Here is a 25,840-nt window from a genome sequence, read left to right as displayed (position 1 = left end):
TAAACACCTGGCTGAAGTCCAGTAGTAATCCAGTGGAATAATTTAGCAGAGGAGTTGATTTATCAGTTTCTCGCTGATTCAATGGGCCTACTCTAGTTGCGACTTACTATTAGATTACAGCCACTGGAGAGAGAGGGGTTGGGAAACCATTAACTCCCAAACGAGCATACGTTCGAGATCCAAGGTCAGTTGACTACTCCAAATCTTTAAACCATAGTTGAATCAAAACCTGACAGTGCTATGTATGCACTGGGCAACATTGCTAAAATCCCAACAATCCTGTTTAGGGTTTTTCTCTCTTCTCCCCCTCCCCAGAACAGATTGCTAAAATGTAAAAATATTACTGCTATTGAGTTTGTAGATGTTAGAATTTCTAATGTTCTGATAGCTTCTGAACTAATATGGGGAAGAAGAGGAGATTTACATGTATATTTTTAATTGGCAGGGGATGCTGTGTTCTATAGATATGAGTAATGTAAGAACAGAACATGGTGGCTTTACTTCCTGTTAAGAGGCTTTTTTGGATGCTGGAGAAAGAAATCAGCAAGGAAGAAAAATGTCTTTACTCATTATGACAGTGTGCACATTAAACTTTCCCTGAGGCACACTTTGTCCTTTTGCCTGCCTGGAACTCAGTTGCATGTTAGTGCATGCACGCACACACACGCACGCATGCACTTCTTATAAGCAGGAATCAATTTTAAATCTCTGCAAGAAATGTATGCAGGGCAGTTTTTTAATTTTACTCATGTAAGACTATTATAGTATAGTTAATAGCATATAATGTGAAAGGTTCAAGGATTATCTATAGACCTCCCAAGTTTTATTTTGCCAGCGTCATTACAAGGTCCTATGGTCACAGGTTTCTGCTGCATTTCAAAGTTTGGAACATGCTGTTGCAGTGTTTAAATTCTAGTCTCCCTCCCGTTGCTTCTTTGTATCAAGATGAGTGGAACTTTGTTCTGCAAATCAAAGCAGCCCACAGAACATGGGTAAGGTCACACCACTAGGTTGAAAAGGGTTGTCTTGATTTTTTCCATTTAAGCCAAAGAGAGGGTTGTGTGTCTCGAGGATTCAGCAGAAGAGCAGCTGTGAGAAAAAAAGCTTGATTATGTGGTAACTGAGGAGGGTGATGATCCATGAGTTTCTTTGTGGACTGAAGGCTCCAGAACTGCAGGTGATGTACTTCCAAATCCCAGGTACTTAAAAATAATAATAAAAATTAAATAGCAGTAAGGGAAAGAAATAAAATAAAGGCTTCTGTGAGTCCAGAGTAATTGCATTCAGTGGAGGCTGTCATGTATCTGAATAATATTAATATCGCAGACAAGGTGCTTGAGGCAGTATTTTTGTGTTGTGAATTCATATCTCACAGGAGTTTCATTCTTAAAACGTTGCATACTCTGGAGATGAGAAAAGCCCTTGCAAATGCACCTTGCCATGGCTTTTGTGTGTGTGTGTGTGTGTGTGTGTGTGTGAGTGAGTGAGTGAGTGAGTGAGAGAGAGAGAGAGAGAGAGAGAGAGAGAGAGAACAAGGGAGTAACATACTGACTCACAGAGATGCAGTCAAATGCGAGGCCCTGATCAATTTCCACTTGAATCAAGTGTACTGGCTTGCAGCCCTGCTGTAACCGTACCTGAGATCCTCAGTGCTCTGCTACTGCATGTGTGTGGAAGACGAGTCAGGCTGTAAACAGATGCTGTCAAGGAGTCAGGGGGCTGAATCTGAGACGGGGCCCTAGTGGTTCCAGGCCTGCTGCACAGACAAAAATTAACTTACAAAGGTGAAGATCAAGTACAACTCTCAGTGCAGCAGATCAAATTCTGCTTTCTAGCTTGCTTGGTTGCCAGGTTGATTAACCCTTATTTTAGTCAGTGCTGCAAATAGGTGGAGATGCTTATCCTTAGTAATAGCTTTCCTGAAGTGGGCTGCATTCTTGTCCACATCCAGACACAGAGGTGTTTTGGTCTACATTTTGCTTCCCGTCTTGAGCAAGAAGGTGGCAACCCATGGCTGAGCTCTCTTGATTTGGGCTTCCCAAATATTTTATGCCGAGGTAAGGCAGACATGTGAGTGAGAATAAGAGTGATATTATGCGGTTCACTTTTACAAGGAAATGAGTAGAGATGTGTGGCATTGTGTTTTTTGATTACAGCTCCCGGAATTCCCCATGCAGTTCAAAAAACACATTTGCACACCTCTAGAATCGAGGAGATCAATCCTTTGAATTCTTCTTTGTTTTCTTTCTCTTTATTATGCCCCTGCTTAATGTGGTAAAATACGGAGAATGACTATCAGTGAAAATATTGCCTTGTCCGTTTACATTAAAATGCTGGCTGGACAGTTCATTGACCTGGATGTCGGATGTTGGGAGTTCAGTTCCCTTGGCGAAGAGCCAACCTGTGTAGTTTTGGGCAAGCTGCATAATCCCAGATTGTCTTCAGAAGAAGGCAGTGACAAACCTTTTCGACTACTCTATACCTAGAAAAACCTGGAAGAAGTTGCCATAAATTGGCAAAAACTTGATGCCACACAATTGGGTTGTTGTTATGTATGTTTGTACAGCTATGTGTACATTTATCAGAATGGACAACTGGAAAATAATACATTTTCATCATTATTGTGCAGCTGGGTCGGGGAGAATTTGGACACAGAAGACACAGCTGCACACCCAGAAGAAAACAGGTGGAAGGTGAAGCGACTTTCATCATTTCACATAATGCAAGCCTCACGGCGCAGTGGTTAAACTGCAGTACTGCAGCCAAAACTCTGCTCATGATCTGGGTTTAATTCCAGGTAGCTGGCTCAGGGTTCACTCAGCCTTTCATCCTTCTGAGATCAGTAAACTGAGTACCCAGCTTGCTATGGGGCGGCTGCAATGTGTAGCCTTCATAATTAAATGGTAAGCCACCCAGAGAGTGATTTAAGTGCTATGGGGCTGTACACTTTGCTTTTTGCTTTACTGTGGTTTTAAATTGCACCCAATACCCACCATTTTAAATTGCAGTAGGGCTTCCTCCGCAGTCAGTTTGGTGTGTGCAGGCATCTCAATGGTGGCAGTCAGGAGCACAGCAGTGACATTCTTTATGCCGGGAGAAGTCCATCCACCACCTCTGCCACTGCCACCCATGCACTCCTCAGCTGCTTTCACTGCCACTGCAATCCAGCTGCTTGAAACACATGCATTAAAGCGGACTTAGGTTGGTACTTGGTGACCTCCTTCTTTTGCTGCAGTGAGGAGAGGAAATATATATTCTGTGTTCTAGACTGTGGGTGACAGGCAGCTGAGCAGCATAGTACTCTTCCGATGCGGGGAGCATCGCGGATTAGTAGTTAGATGTGTGGGTTATTAGCTAGATTCTAAAATGACCAGTTCTCCATAGTGGCAGTATTCAGGCTACAAGAATGGTGTTTTGGATATCAAACATCACCAGGGCTTCCCCCTCTTCTCTCTAGTTCATTGTGCAGTCTTATTTTAGGGGAAATAAGACATTGTCAAGGGAATTGTGACAACCCCAGACCTACTGGAGTATATCACACTATAAATATGCTGCCACCAACCATTCCCTATAAGAAGTCACACAGACCAGGAATGGATTTTAATAAACAAAAGAACAAGGTTTATTGAAATAACAAACAGGATAAATAAAAGAATCAGGTAAATAGGATACTGTAACGTGGCTTAGTCTCAATCATACATACAACAGTTTGGTTCACACAGAACACTCTAAAGTAAAGCACAGACCCTGAACCTATCAGTTCTGGCTACCTAAATAGAGACCTGAACCTATCAGGTATGTACTAACTGACACACAGTTGTACTCAGTCTGACACACAGACTCCAACTCCTCACTCTTCACACAAGCTCCAAATATTTATACAGTACAGCTCCTCCCCCTGATGTCCCGCCTTCCACTCCCCATAGGATGGAACTTTCCCTCCAAACCCATGACAGACAGGTACCATCAGTGCTGTATGTAACAGGAATCAAATGATCTCATTTTTCAGCAGAGTGACTTGTTCAGCAGACTATCTAGAATTAATCTCCCCTACTTGGAGAGGTATAGATGTACACAGGGAGAGACTTCTTTATCTTCCTTGGACTTAGAAAATATAGACATTGCCAAAGTAGTGGTGTGACTTTAGATATGTGGGATGAGAACTTTGTGGTCTTGCTTCTTTCTCATTTTTAATATATTTGGTTTCAGTGGGGAATAAAGGCCTCACCCTTAACTCTTGCAAAATGAAAAATAGCTCTGTGCAGCACTTTTTAAATACTTTTTTAGAACATATATTTAAAATGAAAAAAAAAAAGATTTTCTTAAAAATAGTAAGAACTTTTGGATAATTAGTGTTTTGTGGAAAACAACACCTGCTTATTCTCTTGACTTAATGGAGGTTTTGGCTTAAGTTGACAAATGGGGAAGTAAAACTGCTGAGGTGTAAAGCCTTCCTTTGAGGTAGCCTTCTCTGCACTCTGGCCAGTGGGCAGTGTAACCGTCTTCATGCTCTCTGGCACCTTGTCAGACTGAGTTCTGTACACTCATGCAAATCTAGAAGACAGTGGCTGGGAGTATCCACAGTGCCTCTGCCGTGAGGGCTGAATGAGGTGGGATGAAGGGGATTGTTGCTGGCCCCCCTGGAAAAGGGATTTCCTGATACCAGTTAAAGGCATTCCATGAGCCTTTGTGCACTGGAGATCTCCACAACTGCCTGCTTAATGCTTTATATTGATTTTTAAAGGGGAGGAATGCATTTCTACATCTAGGATATGAGGTGAAACATTGTGTTCTAGCAGATGGTATCCAACTGGAGGACGTGGGGAGACTTGAGTTCAAATTCCTGCTAAGCCATGAAGTGAATAGGAGCTTTTTAGGCAAGTTTCAAATTAGTATAAAACTAACGTGCTGTACCAGATTTTGAGGATAAAATGGTGTAACCCCATATATGCAACCCTGAGGAATGGAAGTATGAAAACAAATTTGATTAAATAATGAGATCCAGCCAGTATTAGACTCTGTAAAGATCTATTAATTAAAAATATGCCTAACTTACTGTCAGCAACAGAATTTAAAGTGGCTTCATTTTAGCTGGATTAACCCTTAAATGTGTGTGCTGAAGACCTGCTTTGTGGGTTCTGCAGGCTGTTACAAGATTATAAGTGTTACTTACAAAGTGCAGAGTGGTGGAGGCTGTGTCTTGGGTCCATTTGGCACAGTTGGTACTGTACATTGCATAATTAATGTACCATTTGTGTCACATTTGCACTCAGTCATGGGTGTTTTACATGTTGTGGAGAAAACTCACTGTAACATAAATGCTTGGGAAATTGTTCCGTATGCAAGGAAAACCATGATTCCAGCATGGAATCTGGTTACATTTCGCATGCATGGTCTTGTGCAAGGTGGCTGATGATGAGCAACAGCTATTTCCAGGCTCCTTCGAAGTATTTTATATACAGTTTTGACATGTAGACTCTTTTTGTTTTCACTCTTACATGTGTTAACATGCATCTTTAAAAATGTATTCGTGAAGGCTTTCACGGCCGGGATATAATGGTTGTTGTGGGTTTTTTTGGGCTCTTTGGCCGTGTTCTGAAGGTTGTTCTTCCTAACGTTTCGCCAGTCTCTGTGGCCGGCATCTTCAGAGGACAGCACTCTGTGCTCTGGTGTAGTTGCACTCCCAAGCCAACTACACCAGAGCACAGATTGCTGTCCTCTGAAGATGCCAGCCACAGAGACTGGCGAAACGTTAGGAAGAACAACCTTCAGAACACGATCAAAGAGCCCGAAAAAACCACAACAACCATCTTTAAAAATATTTGGAAAAGTGGCTAACTGCATTGAGGGTTCCACCCCAAGAGTTGCATGATCACTGGCTGCTCAATGGCAAATTTTTCAGGTGATTGTCATCAGTACTCCACATAAAGTAGAGAAATGTTCTCTGAAGTTTTCTGTGCATCCACAGAAAGAAATCAATACTGCTTCTTTTCCAAGATGAGAGCTGAAGGGGAGAAATGGTTCAGTGTCACTTAACCTTAAGCTTTGATGATGCTTAGTAATGCGGAACAAATCTTTTTGACAGCTTTAGATTGTTTCCAAGACTCCCCCACCCGCCTTAAATCCAAGTGCACTAGAAGCATTGGGACAAGAATAGGGGCATCTATGGCAGCCCCCAAATAATCAGTAGCTGCCTAGATGAGCCAAAACATGTAGATCCCTGGCTCAATATATTATACTTCTGCAACTGAAAAGAAACTTTTCGGGAGTATGGCACATGTTTCAAATGGGATGGCTGTGTCTGGTGACCATTTGTCAGACTCAATCTTGTTACTGCTGGAAGTGATAGATGATCGTTAGAAATGCAGAGAATACATTGCACTGAAGTGAGTGGGGGCATTTTGCCAGTCCCATGGCTGTTGGACATGTGACTGAGCATACAGTCAATTATTTTGTTTTTTTAGTTACATGTCTTTCTCATGTTTCCCCTGAGTTCAAGGTGGCGTATATGCTTTTCCTCTTCCCCATTTTATCTTCACAACAGTGACTCCGTGAGATAGGTCAGAATGAGAGAACGTGGCTCACCCAAGGTCTCAGATGAACGTCCACGCATAGCGTGGTCCACAATCTCAGTCTTCCGAAGCCCAGTCTCAGTGCTGTTACTATGACACCACACTCTCTGATTAATGTTTGTTAGCAGTAGATAACACTGATGCAAATGTATAGTTCCTGATTGTTCTGTTGATGTGTGTATTAGCTGCTTTGGGTCCTTATCTTTCCTTGTCATCTTTTCCTGGGTTTTGCTTCATTGTGTGTGTTCTGCTGGCTCTGCCTGCCTGTTCACAGGGTTCACCTTTGTTCATTTTCTGACAGGGGGATGATTTGATTAGAATAATTGGAGAGCAGGCAGTGGGTCCTATTCTCAGCATGAGTATTGTGTCCCTCCTCTGGAATTCCAATGAAGTTCGTTCATCACCAAAAAGGCCTTTAGCACTTTGGAGAAGCTGTCAGTTCCAATGAGGCTGAAACAGTGTTCTCTCTTGTTCTGGGTATGTGGACAGATCACAGTGTACAGTGAATGAATGTAACATACGTCTCTTAAGAATTCAGAATCCTGAAGTTTTTCTGTAAGTTACTGACTTTCAATGAGACCACTCATGTGACAGTTCATTCAGCATAATGAAGATCACAGTGATACTGTAGCCGTTACTCTACCAACTGTTTCTCATGTTGACCAGTCATCACCCTGGGTAAATTAGTATTATGGAATGATTGTGTGTTGACTGAGTAACTCGACTGTAGCAGATGTTCCTCCTCAAATTCCTTCCTTTCTTTCATTCATGTCTGTTTAGCCTTGAGCCACTTAGAGCTTTAAATGCAAGTCCCAGCATCTTGAATTAGGTCCATCTAACAGTATAGGTTAAAAGTTTGGCAAGTGAAATCTGTATTAATAGGAACTTCTGGGTTATCTTCAAGAGTGCATTCACATGTAAAGCATTTTGGTAATCCAGCTGGGATGGTACAGAACACAGGTCACTGTGGACAGACTGTCCTTCAGTAGTTGTTTATTGAACATGGTGAACTTGGCAAAGCTGGTAGAAGGTGGCCTATAGCTTTCGAATGAGAAAGCTGAGTCTTACAACACCCACAAGCTGTGAACTGCTCTTTCACATGAAATATATCCCTGGTTAAATGCTATTTTCCTGGACATCAAACATATTTGTACCACATCCATGTTATTGAAATTCATCTTGTATTAGTTGACCCACATCCAGTTCATTCTTGAATCCAGGCATTGGTTCAACACCTGACTCAGATGTTAAAGAGAAACAAAACTGATTGTCATCAATGTCTAGATGATACTTCTGTTCACCTTGGCCAACAACTTCCAAGTGCATGGGGCATAATATCATAGAATAATGAGTTGGAAGGGGCTTATAAGGCCATCGAGTCCAATCACCTGCTTAATTCAGGAAAACAAATCAAAGGATATATGCCAGGTAGTCTAAATTTCTCTTGAATGCCTCCAGTGTTGGATCATTCAGCACCTCTCAAGGTAATTGGTTCCATTGCTTTACTGCTCTAACAGTGAGGGCTTTTTCCTGATATTCAGCCAATACCTGGCTTTCTGTAACTTGAGCCCATTTTTGTGTGTTCTGCACTCTGGGATGGTTGAGAACAGATCCTGGCCCTCCTCTGTATGACAGCCTTTCAAGTCTCTGAAAAGTGCCATCATCTGTCACTTCAGTTTTCTCAAGGCTAAACATGCCAAGTTCTTTCAGTTTTTCCCCATAGGGCTTGGTTTCCAGACCCAGATTATCATCATTGCCCTCCTCTGAACCTGTTCCAATTTGTTGTCATCCTTTCTGAAGTGTGGTATCCAGAACTCAACACAAATGAAGCCTCGTTGTTGTTTAGTCATTAGTCATGTCTGACTCTTCCATGAGCCCATGGACCAGAGCACGCCAGGCCCTCCTGTTTTCTACTGCCTCCCGGAGTTGGGTCAAATTAATGTTGGTTGCTTCGATGACACTGTCCAACCATATCTCATTCTCTGTCGTCCTGTTCTCCTCTTGCCTTCACACTTTCCCAACATCCTTTTCCAAGGAGTCTTCTCCTCGGAGCCTAACCAGTGTCAAATAGAGGGGAACTAGTACCTCATGGGATTTGGAGATTATACTTCTGTTAATGCAACCTAAAAGAGCATTTGCCTTTTTTGTAGCCACATTACACTGTTGGCTCATATTCAGGTTTTGATATACAATGATGCCAATGTCCTCTCTCATAGTATTGCTGAGCCAGGTATCCCCCATCTTGTAACTGTGTGTTTGGTTTCTTTTTCCTAGGTGGAGTACTTTGCGCTTACCACTGTTAAATTTCACTCCGTTGTTTTCATTCCAGTGCTCAGGCCTATCTAGATCATTTTGAATTTTGTTTCTGTCTTCCAGAGTGTTAGATACCCTGCTTCTCTGAAAATAAGACCTAACCTGAAAATAAGCCCTAGTATGATTTTTCAGGATGCTCATAATATAAGCCCTACCCCCAAATAAGGCCCAGTTAAGTGAAACCCCGCCCTCCACCATTGTGCAGCAGCCAGAAGAAGATGACATGACTGTATTTGAGTAAACATAGATTGTTGTACATGGAAAAATAAAACATCCTCTGAAAATAAGCCCTAATGCGTTTTTTGGTGCAAAGATTAATATAAGACCATGTCTTATTTTCGGGAAGGCACAGTATTCCACCCAATTTTTTGTCATCCCCAAATTTGATTAGCATTCTCTGTATCCTCTCACCTAGGTCATTAATAGAAGTATTTAATAGCACCGGACCTAGGACTGAATCTTTCAGCACCCCACTTGTTACCTCCTCCCAGTTTGAGAAGGAGCCATTAATCATCGCCCTCAAAGTATCATTCTGTAGCCCTGAGGTCCCCAACTCCTGGTCCGTGGCCCGGTGCCGGTCCATGGCTTGAGCTGGACCGGGCTGTGGAGACACGCACTCCCCCCGCACAGCCCCTTTGCGCATGTGTGCATGCGTATGTGCCTACACGAGCACTCCCCCACCCTTTTGCACATGTGCACAAGCCCCCCGAGCGCATCCCCACCATTCACACATGCATGTGAGTGTGGGGGTGGTCCGCCTTCCCCAACCAGTCTGCAGGGTTAAAAAGGTTGGGACCACTGCTGTAGCCAACTGTGTATATCCACCTGACAGTTGTTCTATCCAGCCCACACCTAGTTAGCTTGCTAAGCAGAATATCATGGGGCACTTTGTCAAACACTGAAGTCAAAATATATTGCAAGACCTTGTAAGACAAAAACCTGCAGGACCCTATAACCCAAAACACAGCGAGTATGAGGAGGAATCCCTCTCCGTCACTGCCCGGAAGTGGTCTTGCAGATGGGAACAGATTCACCATACCATCATGCCCATTACTTCTAACTAATAGAACTGAATAGAATAAAAAGAAAAGAAAACAAATAGGAGGGTGCTTCAGTCATGATACCGTGGCAGGCATTGTGTTTCCTAATGCAAAAAGAGGGAAGTCATGAAACAAGAGAAAAATTAAACTGACACTGAACCCAGTTTAATAGAAGGTTCTTAGGATCAAAGTCCGTAATGGGAACTCAGTGTGATCTCCTGTTCTTTTGCTCCTTGCCAGGATCTGCAAGGCCTTGTTTATTGTAATCTCTGTTTCGTTTATTCATTTTTCCTCTCTCTCTCTCTCTCTCTCTCTCTTTTTGCTATGCCTTTGCAAATAAGAAAATGTGAATGTCTCCTCCAGGGTGCCCATAGAGCAGTTCGAACCAGTGAGGGAGAAAAAAAGTATTCTGGCCATAGGTTTTGCAGCTGGATGGTTTCATATCATCGGTTCTAGGCCCTTCTGTTCACCTTTGGGAGTCGGAGACACTCAGATAAGATGATGTTGAATAATCAGGTTCAGTTTTAATCTCTACCAGGTCCCTTGTGCCAGGTCTTCTGAATCCCCTATTGTGCTCTTTTTCCCCCCCAGAGAGAAAATAGGAAAGAGTTGAAGCCCCCGTAACTACATTGAAAGTAAAGAAGGAAAAACAAAATGAATAATATCTGCAGTCTCCTGGGGCCCAAAGGAGAGAAGCATCAGAACAGATTTTGACCGCAGTTTTCTGCTCCTCCTGTCCCATGGGGATTCATTAGTTAGTTATGTCTGAACTATCTTTGTTCCAGTAGGTACAAGGTGGCATTTTATGCTCACAACCACCTTACGAGGTAGTTCATAGCTGAAATACCTTTGATCCAAGATCACCAGTGAAATTCATGGGGGGGGATTCACAGTGGAGATTTGAACATGGGACTCTTTCTGTCCTGATCCAGTGGTCTCTCCATTGCACAATACTAGCTCTCCAGCAGCCTTACCTAGCCTGTTGGATCCACCTGGGATTTCCTCATCCTTCCCTTCACCCGTGTTGGAAATTCTTGTAGAAGACTGAATGTGAGCTGTACGGTAGGTCTCGTGAAGCATTAAGCTCACCAAAGAAAGCCAAACAGCAGTCCCTTGTTAGAACTCTTTTACCAGCCAGAACAGGCTTGTCATCTTTCTTCGTCAGGATAACTTTGCTGTTTTATAAGGTGGGCCAGAAAATACATAGGACTGCAGCCCGTGGTTTTTCATTAGTGGAAGACTGAGAAAACCTCTGGTTCCTCTGTTACTTTATGAACTCTTTCTTCTGCTTTCCCCAGAGCTTCCAACAGGGTTGTTGGCTGTCACTCAGTATGTCTTAATGTAACAAAGGCGCAATGTCGTCTCCTTGGAAGTATAATGGAACTAGTAGTGTGGTCATTACTATGGGGAAAAGGGTATAATGGCGTCTCCATTATTTTTGTTAGTTTTTAAAGAAGCGGTTTGATCAGAATTTTTCACACGCCATGCCATCCTCTGGTTAATCCTTTTTCTCTGCTGTCCCAGCAACAAAAAAGTAACAAGCAATTTAATCAGCTATCTGATTTTGGGGTGTTTGGCTGTTGTGATGAATTATATAAGTCACTCTTAACACATAACATTTCCTGGTACTGACTATTTTTTCCTGCTCGTCAGGCTACCAGACATGGTAGAAATTGGAGACAAGTAACATTTGAAGGGCAACAAGTATGTGTGTGTGTTTGTGTGTGTGTGTTTGCTGCTGTTTTTATTGAGCAGATGGAAGCCAAAGATCTACTGGGATTTCTCAGTTCTGCTGCTGGGGTGCCAATGTTTGTGACTGTAATGCCCCTAATCTGTTTTCCCCCATGTCTTCTCTACATTTGTGCCTTTTGATTGCATGTTAATTATTTTCTTCTTCCCCCGGACAACTCATTCACACAGCATGAAGCTCAGAGTGCAGACTGTGGTTTCTTTCAAATGTACTAAACAGAATTTGAGAAACACAAGCTTTTCTACATAAGGTCAAATAGAGACTGTGACAAACCCAGACCTACTGGGATATGTCACACAGTTACACTAAGCTGCCACCAACCATTCCCTTTAAGAAGTCACACAGACCAGGGATGGATTTTTAAACAATAAAAAGAAGAAAGTTTATTTTAAATACACACACAGGGATAATAAAATAATCAGGTGAATAGGATGAAGTAACGTGGCTTATTCTCACTCATACAAGCATACAGTTTGGTTCACCCAGAACCCTTAACTTGAAGCACAGACCCTGAACCTATCAGTTCTGGCTAACCAACAGACACCTGAACCTATCAGGTTGGTACTCTGACACACAGAAGTACCCTGTCTGACACACAGACTCCCACAACAGCTTCTTCTTCCCAGCTGCTGCTTCTTCACACCCAGTGTCCCTCAGTCTGTCTCTCAGCATCTCTTCCCTCACCACACAGGCATCACATATTTATACAGTACAGCCCCTCCTCCTGATGTCCCGCCTTCCACTCCCCATAGGATGGAACTTTCCCTCCAAACCCATGATAGACAGGTAACATCAGTGCTGTTATGTAACACCTCCCCTCTTTATAAGTTGTTTTGTAGGGGGAAAGCTAACGTGCTTTTCACCAAAAAACAACCTGAATAAAATACACAAAAACAGTTATACATACCATATAATACTTACTTATACTTACATTCTAAGTTAAACCATAGCAATTATGCATTTAAACATTTACCATTAACATTACATCAATTTACCTTTATTCATACAAACCAAATTCAGAAAAAACACAGGTACATTTAACTTTTGTCATCATTATATACACATAGTCCATGTTCTTTCGCCGTCTTCATTCTTCAGGTCTTCTTGATAAGGCGTCAGCAACACAGTTCACTGACCCTCTGACCACCTTCACTTCAAAGTCATAGTCCTGTAGGTTTAAAGCCCACCTCATAAGTTTGCTATTGTGGGTTTTCATTGTCTTTAACCATTGCAATGGTGAATGGTCAGTACACAGAATAAAATGTCTTCCCCAGATGTAAGGCTTGGCCTTCTGGATCGCGTAGACTATGGCCAAACACTCCTTCTCCACGGTTGCCAAATGTCTCTCACCTTTTTGAAGTTTCCTACTCAGGTAGGACACTGGATGTTGGTCACCATTCTCATCCTCCTGGCACAGAACTGCTCCTACCCCGCTGTTAGACGCATCGGTGTAGATGATGAACTCCCGGTCGAAGTCTGGAGCACGCAGGACTGGATAGTTGATTAACGCCTCCTTCAACCTCTGGAACGCCGCCTCACAGTCGCTGGTCCACGGGATGCGGTCATCAGCCGTCTTCCTCGTCAGATCGGTCAGCGGAGCCGCAATCTCGCTAAACCTCGGGATGAACTTTCTGTAGTAGCCCACCAACCCAAGAAATGATTTGACTTTTTTCTTGGTGTTGGGTCTAGGCCAATCACGAACAGCTTCTATTTTGGCCTCCAGGGGTTTTATCACTCCTCCCCCTACCATGTGACCCAAGTATTTTATTTCTGGGCTACCCAGCTGACACTTGCTGGCCTTTACTGTTAGCCCTGCTGCACTTAACCTCTGCAGCACTAACTCCAGGTGTATCAGGTGATCTTCCCAGGTATTACTGAAGATCCCTATGTCGTCAATGTAGGCCACTGTAAAGTCACTGAGTCCTGCCAAGGTCTGGTCCATCAGCCTTTGGAATGTGGCTGGTGCATTTCTGAGACCAAAGCTCAGGACTCGAAACTCATAGAGACCAAAAGGGCTGCAAAAGGCAGTCTTTTCTTGATCCCTGGGATCAATTCTTAATTGCCAATATCCCTTTACCAGGTCCAATGATGAGATGAACCGACAACCCCCTATGGTTTCAATCAGGTTGTCTAGCCTGGGCATTGGGTAGGCATCAGGAGTGGTTACACGGTTTAATTTCCTGTAATCAACACAAAACCTAATGCTCCCATCAGGCTTGTCCACAAGGACTATCGGAGAGGACCAAGGACTAGAAGAGGGGACGATTATGTTCTCCCTCAGCATTTCGTCCAGCTCCTTCCGCACCTTGTCCCTATAGGGTCCCGTTACTCGGTATGGGGATACTGCCTGCGGGGGTGCATCCCCTGTGTGGATCCGATGCATCACTCCCTTCACTATCCCCGGCTTGTTGGAAAACACCTGTTGATATTTACTAAGCAGCATTTTTAGTTCTTGCTGCTGGTCTTGGGTGAGTGCAGGACTGATCTTTACCTCCTCTGGGTTGTATTTTACTTCCCCTCTACCCTCCCAGAAGGGTAATTCCGCTTCCTCACTCTCAGCTGCTTTTATCGCGAATAAAACCCTCTGTTCCCCTCTGTAGTAGGGTTTTAGGGCATTCACATGAACCACCCTCCTTGCTTGGTTCTCCTCCTGCTCTATTAGGTAGTTCAGGTCTGACATCTTGGAAATGACCCTATATGGTCCTGCCCATTTGAGCTGCAGCTTATTCTCTCTGCAGGGCCTAAGCCAAAGCACTTCCTCCCCTGGGTCAAAGTGCCTCTCTCTAGCTTTGCGGTCATACCATGTTTTCTGTCTGACCTTCTGAGCTTGCAGGTTTTCTGCTGCCAGCTCTAGATTTCGCTTTAGGTCATTCATCAAGGTGTCTATGTATGTCACAACGTCTTGTGGGTCATCCTGGGTGATCTGCTCCCAAATTTGTTTGATCAAATCAAGGGGCCCTTTCACCCCTAAGTGTGCAGCAGACATGTCAGAGTGACCCCTTTGTAAGATCATGGGGCGATACTTTTCAGGTACCACCAGCTGACTTCTGATCCCATCTCCCCCTTTTGAGATATTCCTCAGGGTTTCTCTATATAAAATCCCCTTTTTCTCCAGAAATCTCACTGGGGTTTCAGGTGTTAGCTGGGCGTCAGTCACCTGTTCAAAACACTTCTGGAGAGTGGCGTCTGCCTTTTGCTCCTGTCCAAATCTGCTGTCTGTGGTTAAGGTTTCCACCACAGCTTCTGAACTCCCCTCTGCTTCCGTCTCTGGCTCACCATTACCCCCCTGAACTGTCCCTGTGGTGGCTTGTGAGCGTGTAATCACTAGCACCCGTTTCACATGTTCAGCCAGGTCATTTCCCACGAGCACGGCTGCTGGCAGAGTCGATGAAATCGCTAGCCGCCAACCTCCCCTCCAGCCTTGAAAGTTGACAGGTACCTCTGCTACTGGCAGAGAGATTACCTGCCCCTCAATCCCTGCCACCTTCATGCTCTCATTTGGGATTATAAACTCCCTAGGGATGATATCTGGATGGCACAGGGTTACCTGGGAACAAGTGTCCCGCAGCCCCCTATACTGACGGTCAAGTATTCCTACGTCCACCCCTGCTGTCTCAAACAACTGAGAATCTGTTTTCACCAGCAAGCAGCGCTTTACCTCCACAAGAGGACCATTTTCCTCAGCCTGATCAGCAGAGGTAGCTGTTCCAGACTGAGTAGTCATGGCAACCGGCTCCCTCAGTGACACTGAGCCTTGCTCTTTCTGGACACAGAACACAGCTTTTGGCTTGGTCCCACTAGCATTCTGAGGCACCATTCCTTTTAGCTGCTTCAATTTCTCACACTCTGAGATTAGATGACCCTTTCCCTGACAGAAATAACATTTTCTGGTGTATTTTGATTCTCTCTCATCTTGTTTTGGTTTTCCCTCCAAAATCTGAGGTCTTAGTTTCATGTCTGAGGGCTTCCCTTCACCATGGGCCCCTCCCCCTTGCTGGCTTTTCCCTGGTCCCTGAGAGTACTTGCTGTAGGTTTCTTTGGGTTTACCTACAGATTTCCCCTCACCCAAGGGCTTTCTTATTTGGGAAATAAAATCTGCGATTTCTGCGGCTGCTGCCACAGATTTCGGTTTCCTTTCCCTCACCTGGAATTTCAATTCCCCATGCAGGACTGAATAGAACTGTTCCAGCGCTATCAAATCTTTAAGCTGCTCATAGGTCTCTGTCCCTTCCTGCGATAGCCATTTCTCGAGCAGCCTCACCAATTGGGCCCCCACTTGGGTAAAAGTCTGTTCTGGTTTTTTTGTGAGGGACCTGAATCTTTGTCTCAGCTGCTCTGCATTTATCCCATGTCTGGCAAACACCAGTTTTTTAAACTCTGCAAAATCTTTCATCAGTTCCTCTGGCATCTCTGCATAGACTTCTGCCAGGCTGCCACTGATTAAAGATCGCATGATGGTCATCTTCTCAGTTTCCCTCACTGAGAAGTCCACAAACGCTCTTTCCACTAAGGAAAAGAACACCTCAGGACAATCTCCCTTGTGGTACACAGGGAATTTCTTCAGGTCAGCCTTAGACAGTTGGCCTCCCTCAGAATCCCTATTATTATTATTGTTCTGGTTCATCAGTTCCAATTTTTTTAATTCAAACGCCATTTTCTCTCTCTGCAATTCCAATTCAATTCTCTGTCTCTCTAATCTTTCTTCCTTTTCCATTCTCTCTCTCTCTAATCTTTCCTCCATTTCCCTCACCCTCAGTTCATGCTGTGGGGCTAGGAGTATTTTTCTGAGTTCTGGGTCCTGCTCTCCTGTGCTGTCACCTGGCACTGAGCCAAATTCATCCTCAGAACCTTGGTCAATCTGGGGGTCTTTCACTTCACTCATGTCTGCCACTTGGCTTCGAGTCAAGGGCATAATCCCCCCTCAGAACAGGCTGCTTTAAAAAGTCAAGCCTCAAAATAAAACGACCACTTTTTTCCTTCTTGCCTCAGAACCAGCTCTCCCTAGAGATCGCTGCTGTTCTTCAGCACTAAATTTGCAACAGTATCGAGTCAGAGCCTACCCCCCTCTGCTGGGCCTCTCAGCTGGCAAGCTAGATCACTGTTACTACGCAGTTTTGCCTCAGCTTTTTCCCGCCAAAACTAGGCTGCCTCAGAGCACCTTAATCTAAGTCTCCCCAGTTGGCACGTTCTTCTACTAGCGCACCTCCCCGTGAGGTACACCTAGAAGATTACCTACGCGCCTCAGACTGTCCCTGACTAGACCCCCCTTGCTCTGGGCACACTTGCCAAGGCTTTGCTGGACCGCTGGACAACTGGACCAGTCGTATCCCACACGCTGGACACCAATCAATGTGACAAACCCAGACCTACTGGGATATGTCACACAGTTACACTAAGCTGCCACCAACCATTCCCTTTAAGAAGTCACACAGACCAGGGATGGATTTTTAAACAATAAAAAGAATAAGGTTTATTTTAAATACACACACAGGGATAATAAAATAATCAGGTGAATAGGATAAAGTAACGTGGCTTATTCTCACTCATACAAGCATACAGTTTGGTTCACCCAGAACCCTTAACTTGAAGCACAGACCCTGAACCTATCAGTTCTGGCTAACCAACAGACACCTGAACCTATCAGGTTGGTACTCTGACACACAGAAGTACCCTGTCTGACACACAGACTCCCACAACAGCTTCTTCTTCCCAGCTGCTGCTTCTTCACACCCAGTGTCCCTCAGTCTGTCTCTCAGCATCTCTTCCCTCACCACACAGGCATCACATATTTATACAGTACAGCCCCTCCTCCTGATGTCCCGCCTTCCACTCCCCATAGGATGGAACTTTCCCTCCAAACCCATGATAGACAGGTAACATCAGTGCTGTTATGTAACAGAGACAATTTATTATGTTCTACTCAGGAACAATCAGAATTGTTCCCAGACACATGCTTGCAGCGACTCATTCACTGTATGATTAAACACCAGCAAACTTTTTTTAAAAATCATGACATCACTTTTCAGTCATTGTGATTGTAGGAATTGCTTTTCGTGTGTCTGTGATTTGCTGGCTTCTAATATCGTATTGCCTGCAAGAAGTGGCCAGGGCAGGTAGCATGTACAGCAAAGCATGTGAGCTGCACCACAGTTTGTGATTTAAAGTGAACATCTTGTTTTTAAAAAAACATTTAAAATGTCTTAGGAAGTCTATTCAACAATACTGACATGAATTCCAGCATGGAATTTCTCTGGATTTGTTGAGAGAAAGAGTTAGCTTTGTCATCGTGGCTGTGGAAGTGCAGAACAAGCTTTTCAGTGTTACCAGGTAATTTGGTCTTTCCATGTGTGCAGCAGTTATCTGATCTATCATCTTTGTATTTGCCATGTGAGATGGAATGGGTGGGTTTTGAATTCTGTCCAAACTCTGCAGCATCATATTGGCAATAAATTTTAACATAAAACTACCAAACAACACTGATTAACTGGTTCTGAATAATGCATGGCATCCATTCCTTGCTTCCTCTGAGTCCTTAACTCTGCCTGCTCTATATTGTTCTTAGACAGTGCCTTAAGAGCTCTCTAATCCCCTTTCAGGTTTCTCAGTAGAGGGCTGTCCATATAATGAAAAGAATCTGTTTAACTATCCGAGGTCCTGTATGAGGAAAAGGGTCTGAATATTTGTACTCGCACTTCTGTCTTCCGGGCGCCTTTGCCATAGTTGCTCCTGCTCTGTCTCAGTGGCACTTGTCTCAGCATGTCGGGATGCTGTGACTGTTTGGTGGTGTCAAGTAATATGAAGGGCAAACTGGTGGAACCAGGAAGGAAGAAGACGGTTCATTCATTGTGGAGTTTTGTACCTTTCTCTCTCTCTTTTTTTTTTGCAGGTAGCTGTTCTGTGAGAGTTGCTGAGCTGCAGTTGGCCAGAAGATGACAGAGTACAAGCTGGTGGTGGTTGGAGCAGGAGGCGTTGGGAAAAGTGCTTTGACCATTCAGCTTATCCAGAACCATTTTGTGGATGAATATGATCCTACGATAGAGGTGAGCACAGCCTGCTTATTTTCAGGAAGTCACACTTAAACGTTTTGGCTTTCTCCTCTTATTTCCTCCATTGCTATTCTTCATGGACTTCCTCCAAGAGGTCAGATATGAAATTAAGCAGCTCAGTGGAAGATGGTGACTCTAATGTCAGTGGGGCAGCACATTCATTCAGGATTTTAGTATGAACTTTGAAGGAACTATCCAGGATGCTGAACCTACAGTATTTGAAGAATACATTTCAGTACTTTATACAGCTCCTGTAAAATTCAAACTAAAATCCAAAATAGATTTATCACCTTGCTGACAGTGGAGGGAGCAGCCCCCTCTGAAGCAGCTCTTCATCATATTTCAGAAATTATTTATAGACGGGAGCTGGGACAAGTAATTCCCTTACTTGCATGGTGACAGATCGTCCAAAGGCGAAAACGTTATAGTAGGAGATATACACCAGAGTGGAACCCAAAGTCAGTTTGAAAACAGTTTCTACTTGGACAAAAATGACTGGTAGAAAATCTTCAGACTTACCTTGAACTCGGCAGTGGTTGATAAATCTGTTTGGTTTTTTAGCTACCTTTATACTGTAACTATCCTTCAGGTAGTATAAGGTGGCACACACAGCTTATCTCATCCTCATTTCACACCCACAGCAACTGTATGTAATAGGTCAGGCCAAGGAAGAGTAGCAGACACAAAATCATTTTACAGTGGTGCCCCGCTTGACGACGACCCCATTAGACGACAAAATCACTTTACGATGAGTTTTTTGCGATTGCTATTGCGATTACAAAACGATGGTTCCTATGGGTTTTTTTCACTTGATGTCGATTAGGTGCCTGCTTCGCGAACCATTTGTTCTCAAAACAATGATTTTTTCCGGCTCCACAAAATGGCTTACCTTCGTAAAATGGCTTCCCTCTCTTTGCAAAATGGCTGTTTTCTGGACCCCTGCTTTGGAAGACAGTGATTTTAAACAGCTGATTGGCAGTTCTCTATGGGCGATCTTCGCTGGACAATGAGGTATTTCCCCATTGGAACGCATTAACCGGTTTTCAATGCATTCCAATGGGGTTTTCCCCCCCGCTTGACGACGATTTCACTTAAGAACGATTTTCGTGGAACAGATTATCATTGTCAAGCGGGGCACCACTGTATCACTTTCATAGCTTAGTGGGAAATAGAACAAGGATTTCCAGTCACTCTAACCACTGCACCTCACTAGCTCTTTTGTCATCTCCCTGATTCTTTGTGACTTCATAAGTTACTGGATTGGGAGCTAAGAAATTAAGTCAGCTCCCCTCTGATTTGTACTTTAGTTACAAAGTAGTATCCTTCTGAAACTTAAAAATTTCTGGAGAGAGATTTTAATGGATGTCCTCCATGTAAACAGCTCAGAGAAAAATATTTTACATAAATAAATAACTAATAACATTCTCTTCACATGGGATAACCAAGGAGAGATATGTGTGTCTGATACTAGAATGGGAGTCTCTCTGACCCCCAAGCAGTTGTCTAGTTTTTTTTATTTATAAAATGTTTGTGAGGTGGTTGTTAATACGTGACTGTGGCTGTAAGAAACTTAACACATCCTGTCTCTGATGCTGAACAGTCCGTTTCTGCATGGTGGTGCTGGCAAAGTCCAGTGAACATCTCATGGCTTTTGATTTTCAATTGGTCATGCTTAAACCTCCAAGAAGAGGCAGCTGGTGGTTTGTATTATCTAAAGGCTCAAATTAAAAATGGTGATCTTTCTGCCAGTTTGGTGACTGTTTTCCAGTCTCATCTTATGCACATGCCTGCAGAAGCCAAGCCTATTTTGTTCTGTTTGGCTTCCTCCCAAGTAAGTGTGCAGAGAATTACAGCTGTGTTCCCCAGGAATACACATGCTTTATCCTAAATAAGTCCCTTTTGTGTTCAGTGGGTCATGCTCCCAGCTGCATGTGCATCCTTGGACTGCACTGTGTGCTTCTCCTCCACCCCACCCCAAGGAATGTGCATTCACAGTTTTTAAACTCATTTTGGCGCAAATAAACTGCTGTCTCATGTCTGTGTGGGAGGGAGGGTTATATCCATGCAGAATATTGCTGGTGATTTAAGCCTTTCTTGATCTACAGTGTTGCCATTCAGAATGAATAATGGGCTGCTCTTCAGAACAAGAACATAGAGTTTCAGCGTCTTTTGCAGTGATGTGCTTTCTACACAGAAGAATTTGCTGCAGGGTAGAAGGAAGAAAGCAGGTGTGCCTGTGTTGAATGGGCATGACAGGAATTGTTCTCCAGCATCATCTGGCAGAGCTATACGTGACCTCTTACCTCGGGGAGGGAGGTGTAGGGTGGGAAAGAGCATTAAGGGTATTAAGCCAGTTATCCAATTTGGGGGTATTTCAGACTTGGCCAGAGGTGCAGTTCAAGATAAGGCAGGTGAAGAGCTCTCAGACCCTGTTTGGATCCATTTTGAGTTTTGCTCCTACTCTCTCTCTTTCTTTGTCACGCCTTTATAAAATATTCCAATAATGTTTTGTTTGTTTGTTTGAGAAGGGTTAACTGTGCCTCTTAACTGTAAAATTTACTACCTTGGAGAAGCAAACTGGGATGCTCAGACACACAAGAACAACAGGAAAGAATATAGAGAAGGGTGTGCTTTGATTAAAATTAATGCCACAATAGTTGTGAAGTAAGGTCTTTGATTCCTCAATGCATTTGCCTCTTGTCTACTGAGCTGGAGAACTGGAAACATGTAGATGCAACTCTGTAGCAGTGTTTTCCCACTTTGGGTCCACAGATTATGCTGGACAACAGTGCATGCCCAGTAAACACAGACTATGATTGGGGATGGCAGGCATTGTTGTCTAGCATCCTTTCAATGTTGGATAAGCTATTGCATGCTACAGCTGGCTTGTCCGTCACCTTGCTTCTGTCTAGGTTTGCCAGAATGCCTGTTGTTTAGCTAAAGGTTTCCATCTGTATCCAACTGCTTTGCAAGGCCAATCTGCTAAATCCTGTGATTTATGACCTTTTGATATCTTTCAAGAGTAAGCCAGTGTTGTACTAGGATAGAGGGAAAGGCTGGGACTCAGGAGACCTGGGTTCAAATCCTCACTCAATGACCTAGAGTGTCATTGACTACATAGGCAAGATATAAATGCAATCAGTCAATAAATAAATAAACCATGAATACTCAACAGGAAACACTGGTAAAACATCAACAATTTTCTAAAAGAATGTTAGAGAGAAGGAGGCAATTGCCTATAAAGTGGTGATCTTGGAACTAGGCATATTTGCAAATGGTTACATTGTGTATTGGACAATTCATATTTCAGGCACTACTAAAGAATTCAGGAACCTTTTTTTTAATTTGTTTTAAACAGTAAAGTTTAAAACAAATTAGAGAGTGTTTACCATTTCTTTTTTCCAGTCACAGAATAACTATCAAATGTTTGTTCCTAAATGTGGATTTACCTTTGGCCTTCCAATCTGTGCTGGCCAGACTACTTTTTTGAATCTTGGCGCTTTTTTTTTTTTTTTGACCTTGGCATCAGGTCAGAGAAGTGCATCTTTCTAAGAATTTTTCTCCCTGTTTTTTGAGTAAAATGAAACTGACCTTGCTGGGCTTTTCTGCTCCAGTGAGCCACAGAGAAGAAGCAAGTTTCATCTGTACACGAAGACCGGATGTAGTGCTTGAGCATCCGAAGAGACGGTTTGTCAGCCATTGGAGAGTTGGTGGCGGCAGTGGCTGGTGCTGGTGCTACATTATTGATGGGAGTATGTAAGTGCCTTTCTCTCATGGAAGAGTAAGATGACAGTTATTGTCAAAGTGGCTGGCACCTAGCCAAGCAATCGTTCAGCGTTCTGGGGCTGTTCAGTTTTTGTTCGGTCTCCTACCCTTTGGGAATTAGTTGCTAAGAGCTTTACAGTGAGGCGTATCTGGACCCGGCTGTTTTTAGACCTAGCTGTTTCACTATTCAGATCAAGGGTGGAGAATTTATTTGGTCTAGTGGGCTGACAGAAGACAGAAGCTGCCCTAAGCTCCTCCCTCATTATGTCCTCAGACGTACCACCCTGACAACCCTTTCCGCCTTTTCCTGCTTCCCAGCGCACGGGGGTGGGGGGGAGATTTGGTTGTGCCTGCCAGGGCAAAAATGATAATAGGATTCTTCTGGCATGCAAGAGATTCTGTGAGATTCTCCTTCTGCACAAGGGAAAGGACTATGCTAGCACTTGAATGAGCAGCTAGCTTTTCCAGATGCTTTATAAATCCCTCAGTGTAATGTTTGCCTTCCTTCCAGTTAGCAGAGAGAGAAAGAGAGAGAAAGAATCATGCAGCTCCCACTGGTGGACATGTGGCTCTCTAAGAGAATCATGCTTTTCAATGTATATGTCAGTGGACCATTGTAGAGAAGTCCGTTAAAGTGTACTTCTGAAGAGGAAATTTCTCAACAGTGAGGGGGACTGGTGAAAAGGGAAGAAAAGCAGGACGATCGTTCTCTGAAAAATAAATTGGGTACAAGCTGAAACAAACAAACAAACAAAAACCCACTAAACTTGAGCTACATATATATTCTTCAGATTAGAAAAGGTACTGCCAATGGAAAAATTACCAACATGGTTCATGGAGTCAAGAATGTTACCATAGGTAACTGTTTTTATTCAAAAATTCACACCTTGTTCAAATGAAGAGAACAGACATGAACAAACACTCGTATATAGATTGAATCTAAACAGACAGTAAGAGCTTCAAAAGAACGTGGAAGTCATGTTGCTAAAAGCATTTAAACCAATAGTAATTAAATACTTCAGATATATTTGGAGCAGCAAACTGGCTAGGTCTCCTCAGTTTCTGAAGGTGACAAAGTATAAATCCCATGCTTGTCTTTGTGTGAAAGCATCTGAAAGCCTTACACTGTCATTTTACATTTTAAAATTATCTTGAAACAGCTTAGCTCAGAAATGATTTTGATGAAAGAGATTGTAGGGGTTTTAGGGGTATCCCAGCACTGAAGATGAAACAGATCTTTTTGCCTTTGGGAATTGAAGGAAGGCCTTGGAGTTAGACTGTATAGCCCAGCAGTGCTGACACTAGGAAAATAGACCTGCTGGGTGTTTGTGGATATAATTTGGACTTGATGATGAGTATTATGGACAGACATACAGGAGGCACTTATGCTAGACACTGACTCCACCCGGTGCTTGCCTGTGTTCTGTTTACTTACTGGCTGTATGCAGCATGTCCACAGAAGATGACTGTGGCCCTGTGAGCAAAGCTGCTTTTAAAAGGATTGCTATACCCTAAATAAAGTTAAGAAAATAGGTGTGTCAAGGGTGGGTGGCTCTTGTATCAAAGACATACCTTGTCTGCAGGAGACAACACAGTCAGTTCCAAGAACAGGGCCTAGGCTGTTTTCATTACTCACCTGGCACCAGAAGTGTAACCTCCGCTAATAGTTTTCAGAGACCAGTTTGGGTCAGGCAGTGTCCCTACTTCAGAATCTACTCAGTCTGAAATGTTTCCTAAGTTGGCAACACCTGCTGGTGGGGGACATTGTGGTCTGCTTCGATAGAAAGCACACGTAGACAGTCCTCTGGCCACAGATATATTGCTGAATGCAATGGTCCACTGACATATACATTGAAAAGTGAAGATGCCGGCCACAGAGACTGGCGAAACGTTAGGAAGAACCACTTACTGTGTGATACTCTTTAAAGCTGATCCTACTGATTATGACAGGTAATGGAATATGTTAGGTGACTGGAGGTGTCATCTTCTGTAGCACCTTAGAATTCCAGTTGTTATGTAGAAAGCAGAGCTGTGATGGCTTCACACTTATATAGGACCCTCAAATTGCATTAGGCGTCCATCCTACATTGTGCAGATGCATCCAGAGGGCCTTACTGTAGTTAGAGGGCATGCATACACGTGCTTGAGGATGAATTGACTGGATAACATAAAGAGGAATGTGGAGTGCAAGAAAGGAGAGATGGCCGTTCAGAGTTTATCAAGGAAAAAGTCTTGGAGAGGGATCTGGTGGAGGAAATGAGAGCAGCTTAACAAAGAATAAGAGACTGTTTCACGTCCCAGGGGCAGCATAGCACAAGAATGGAAAAGTGGAAAGGGGAGTGTTGGTGGTGGACAATTATGCATCAGACAGAAGAAGGGGGGGTATGGATGAGGACTTCAGGCTATGAATGGTGAAGGCATGGATTGGTAGTTTGCAGATGCAGAGTCTGACATGTGAACCTGTAAGAAAGGGATGAAGGCAATTACAAGAAGGGACAGAGACCTGGCATGTGTGGAAATGGGAAGTAAAAAAGGGAGGGCCAAAGAGTTAGGGTCGGTTGTCCAGCCACTGAGGCAAACTAGCCAAACTAGCCATGACCAGATGACCGCCTGTCTGCTTGTTTACTTTCCTTCTAATGACTCTTAATTCCACCTTTTCCTTTTGACTTCACAGGATTCCTACCGAAAGCAAGTTGTCATTGATGGAGAGACATGTTTGTTAGACATCCTAGACACGGCAGGCCAAGAGGAGTACAGTGCCATGCGAGACCAGTACATGCGGACGGGAGAAGGCTTCCTTTGTGTGTTCGCCATTAACAACACGAAGTCCTTTGAAGACATCCATCAATATAGGTTCGTAAAAGTAACACAGAAGTAATGGCCAAGGAAGAGATCGTGCATGTCACCTTCCTTTGTAAAGGGAAATTCTGGAAGAAAGGGTCATGGCTGCCAAGTGTGCAGCTGGTATGAGAAGGGACCATTTAGAAAAGAATGGAAAATAAAATGACCAACACTGTCTGGACTTTATGAAAATTTGTTGTGTGACCTCATTCAGAATGCGGAGTGCAGTTCTCGCCACTAAACAGATACCTGAAATCTGAAAGAGATCTTTGACCTGGAAAAATGCAGAAAAGGATAGTGAAAATAGAAGAAGGTAACAGTTCACCCGTGATGGAACAGTGAAATCATGACGGATTGTTAAGCTTAGGGGAAAAGGTAGAAGGGGAAACATGACAGGTGTATACAGTGGTGCATGGGGTGCAGAAAATGGATGAGCAACATTTTCCTCTCGCTTGTGATACTCAGACCTGGGGTCACCCACTGAAACAGACCACTGACAAATGCCGGGCAGGT

The 25,840-nt window shown here is 43.6% G+C and overlaps 1 protein-coding gene across 2 annotated transcripts in view; it reads left to right on the top strand.

Annotated features, from left to right (window-relative positions):
- Positions 1-25,840, top strand: part of HRAS (HRas proto-oncogene, GTPase) — a 63,013-nt gene that overhangs the window by 16,465 nt on the left and 20,708 nt on the right. The window contains exons 1-3 of one of the 2 annotated variants that reach the window (XM_072985602.2): positions 18,562-18,715; positions 20,827-20,949; positions 25,161-25,339. In XM_072985602.2, coding sequence (XP_072841703.1) covers positions 20,848-20,949; positions 25,161-25,339 — 281 coding nt within the window. In that variant the 5' untranslated portion in view covers positions 18,562-18,715; positions 20,827-20,847. Of the gene's footprint in view, positions 1-18,561; positions 18,716-20,826; positions 20,950-25,160; positions 25,340-25,840 lie in introns of those variants that run through there. The other variant, XM_020784121.3, reaches the window with a different exon arrangement.

The sequence above is a fragment of the Pogona vitticeps genome, chromosome 1 (assembly GCF_051106095.1).
Source record: "Pogona vitticeps strain Pit_001003342236 chromosome 1, PviZW2.1, whole genome shotgun sequence".
NCBI classification, from domain to species: Eukaryota; Metazoa; Chordata; class Lepidosauria; order Squamata; family Agamidae; genus Pogona; species Pogona vitticeps.
The sequence above is the reverse complement of the archived record's forward strand: the minus strand, read 5'-3'. Positions and strand labels throughout refer to the sequence as shown.